The 2,395-nt window shown below is 43.5% G+C and overlaps 1 protein-coding gene across 1 annotated transcript in view; it reads right to left on the reverse strand.

Moving 5' to 3' along the window:
- Positions 1 to 1,349, reverse strand: part of LOC104810439 (TPR repeat-containing thioredoxin TTL1) — a 2,877-nt gene extending 1,528 nt beyond the window's left edge. The window contains exons 1-3 of the mRNA XM_010536740.1: positions 549 to 1,349; positions 126 to 321; positions 6 to 39 (exon numbers count right to left, since the gene is read on the reverse strand). Of these exons, the coding sequence (XP_010535042.1) occupies positions 6 to 39; positions 126 to 321; positions 549 to 940 (622 nt within the window). The 5' untranslated portion in view covers positions 941 to 1,349. The remainder of the gene's footprint in view (positions 1 to 5; positions 40 to 125; positions 322 to 548) is intronic.
- Between the last annotated feature and the right edge of the window lie 1,046 nt (positions 1,350 to 2,395).

Raw genomic sequence — 2,395 nt, forward strand, 5'->3', positions numbered from 1 at the left:
GTTCAGCATCATAAGCGCTTCCGCTCTACACAAAACTAGCTGAGAAAACACAGATACGTAAACAGTTCAAACCGGGGTTCTGTTTTTCAGTAAAGGTTTCGACTAATACGAGGATGGTCTTTAACCTGAGGCGAGAAGTTGGCTCCAGACAAGATAGCAGCATCAACTTCCTTCAACACAGTTCTCCAGTTACTATGCCCTCTGGCATCTGCACATTTGCTCAAGTGTTTGTCTATTGCCTGAAGATTTTGCACCTCTGAAGGATCCAATCGAAACCCGGGAAGACGAAAGTGTTTGTCGGCTTCTTCAACTTGGCCAATCCTACAAACAAAGTATGTACAAATCTGTCAATACCCTTTTGAAGCGATGAGCTAATGCAGAGTGATACATTAGAAATATTTACGGTTAACTGCATTCAAATCTTACAAGATTCTGTCAAAGAACCTTACAAGATTTATGGTTACGCGGCTGATAAACTTGATCATCCTTAATCAAGATTCGACATTCATGGAGTATACATTGTGAAAACACAGAATAGCAGCACTCACCGGATGAACAATGAGGCCAGACGCTGGTGAGCTCTTCCGTGGTTAGGATTAAATCTCAGAGCTTCTTCACAGCCTTTAATGGCTTCCCCTATCCGATTCAAACCCATCAATGCCGCCGCCCTATTGCTCATGTAAGACACGTTTCTCGGCGATAATTCTATTGCTCTGTCGTATAATCTCAACGCATCGGCAAAGTTACCCTTCTTGTACACTTCGTTCCCTATCCTATTCACTTCCACCGGATCAGCACTCGACATTGCGGCGGCAATCTCTCTCGGAGATCCTCCATCGCTGCCGCTCCGTTTTATGGTGCCTCGCACTACGCTTCCGTATCCGTAAACGCCCGTCCCAGATCCGATGATGTCTCTTCTTGTTCTCGGGGTCGCCGGCATGGTTGCTTTCAACCTTTGTGCCAGCTGCGAAATGTTTCCGGAAGGACGGAAGATAATCCCCGCCGGTGATGCGGCAGAAGAGCTTTGCCCCGAATTGTTACGCGGCTGAGTCGTGCCCGAGCCCGATCCTGTCTGACTCGCTCTGGGCCTCGGAGCCGCGGTCTTTGGGCTGCTCCCGCTCGCGGTCTTTGAACTGCTCCCAGCCGAGTTTGATCCTGCCTGACTCGCTCTGGGACTCGGAGTCGCGGTCGTTGGGATGCTCCCGCTCGACCCAGATGGATCGCCGGACTGAGTGCTCCGACCCGACTCAGGCCTTCTGTTGGCCGAGCGGGGTCCGAGCCTACTCGATACAGAACCCGAGGAGCTGGAACTGCTCGTACTGGTGTTGGTGGTCGTGGCGGGGCGGCCCCTTCGGTTTACGGGAATCGGGCTTTTTTACGTCGGGACTCGCTGAGTCACGGCGACGATCCGGGGGACCGTCGGAGGAGGCAGAATCTTTAGTGGGTTTCTTCGACATTTTCTCAAAATGGGAAGAAACCCAAAAAAGAGTCGATGAATCTCTCTCCTCTACTTAGGGTTTTGCTCCGGCAAGAAAGAAGCAGCAATGTCCTCCAATGGTGGAGGAATGGAACAACGACGGCGAAGTGCGAATTCGAAGAAGACGACAGAGAGAGGCCAATGCATCGACGGAGAGAGATTGGGACCTCGTGAATTTAGAGGAGAAGGCAAAACATGAATGTGAGTTCCTAGAGAGATAAAGTGGGTTTATCAGAGAGAGAAGGTTCACAGAACAGAAAGAGCAAAAGCGGGAGAAGAAGACGAACGACGAAATGCAAATTAAAAAAAAATAAATCTAATGATAATTTTTTCCCAAATTATTAGTAATATTTATATTTTATAACAGAATACGAAAAACTCGAAAAACAGTTACTCTGAATAAACTATTAAAAGAACGGTAAATTTACCATTTACATGCGTAGATAATCAACATCTTTCTAAATAAAAAACTGATAGGCATCGATTTATATGTATAATTATGTTGGTTATAACCTCTAATTTTACCAAATAATTTCAATATTTTATAATTTTATTGATATCATAATAGATTTAAAACTTTGTCCATATATATATATATATGGTTAGAAATGTCTGAAATAATATCCGGTTTACCTATTTTTTATATCTAAATAAAAAAATCAACTAAAATGAATACTTTAAGAATGGGGTTATCAATAATAATAATAATTTATTAAACTGTTGAAGGATAAAGTTTATATGTTTCTTGTTACTTGTTTCATTTTTAATGTATATTTTTTAACTATTAAAAATATTTTCAAATCAGAAAGAATAAAACTTACAAGAAGGAAGAAAAAAAAACCTGTCTTCGCGTTCCGTACGGCTGCATTCGATTTTGTACTTTGGTGCATAATCCCAAGGCCCACTCGCATCTCGTGG

The sequence above is a fragment of the Tarenaya hassleriana genome, unplaced genomic scaffold (assembly GCF_000463585.1).
Source record: "Tarenaya hassleriana unplaced genomic scaffold, ASM46358v1 Cleome18, whole genome shotgun sequence".
Lineage (NCBI taxonomy): Eukaryota > Viridiplantae > Streptophyta > Magnoliopsida > Brassicales > Cleomaceae > Tarenaya > Tarenaya hassleriana.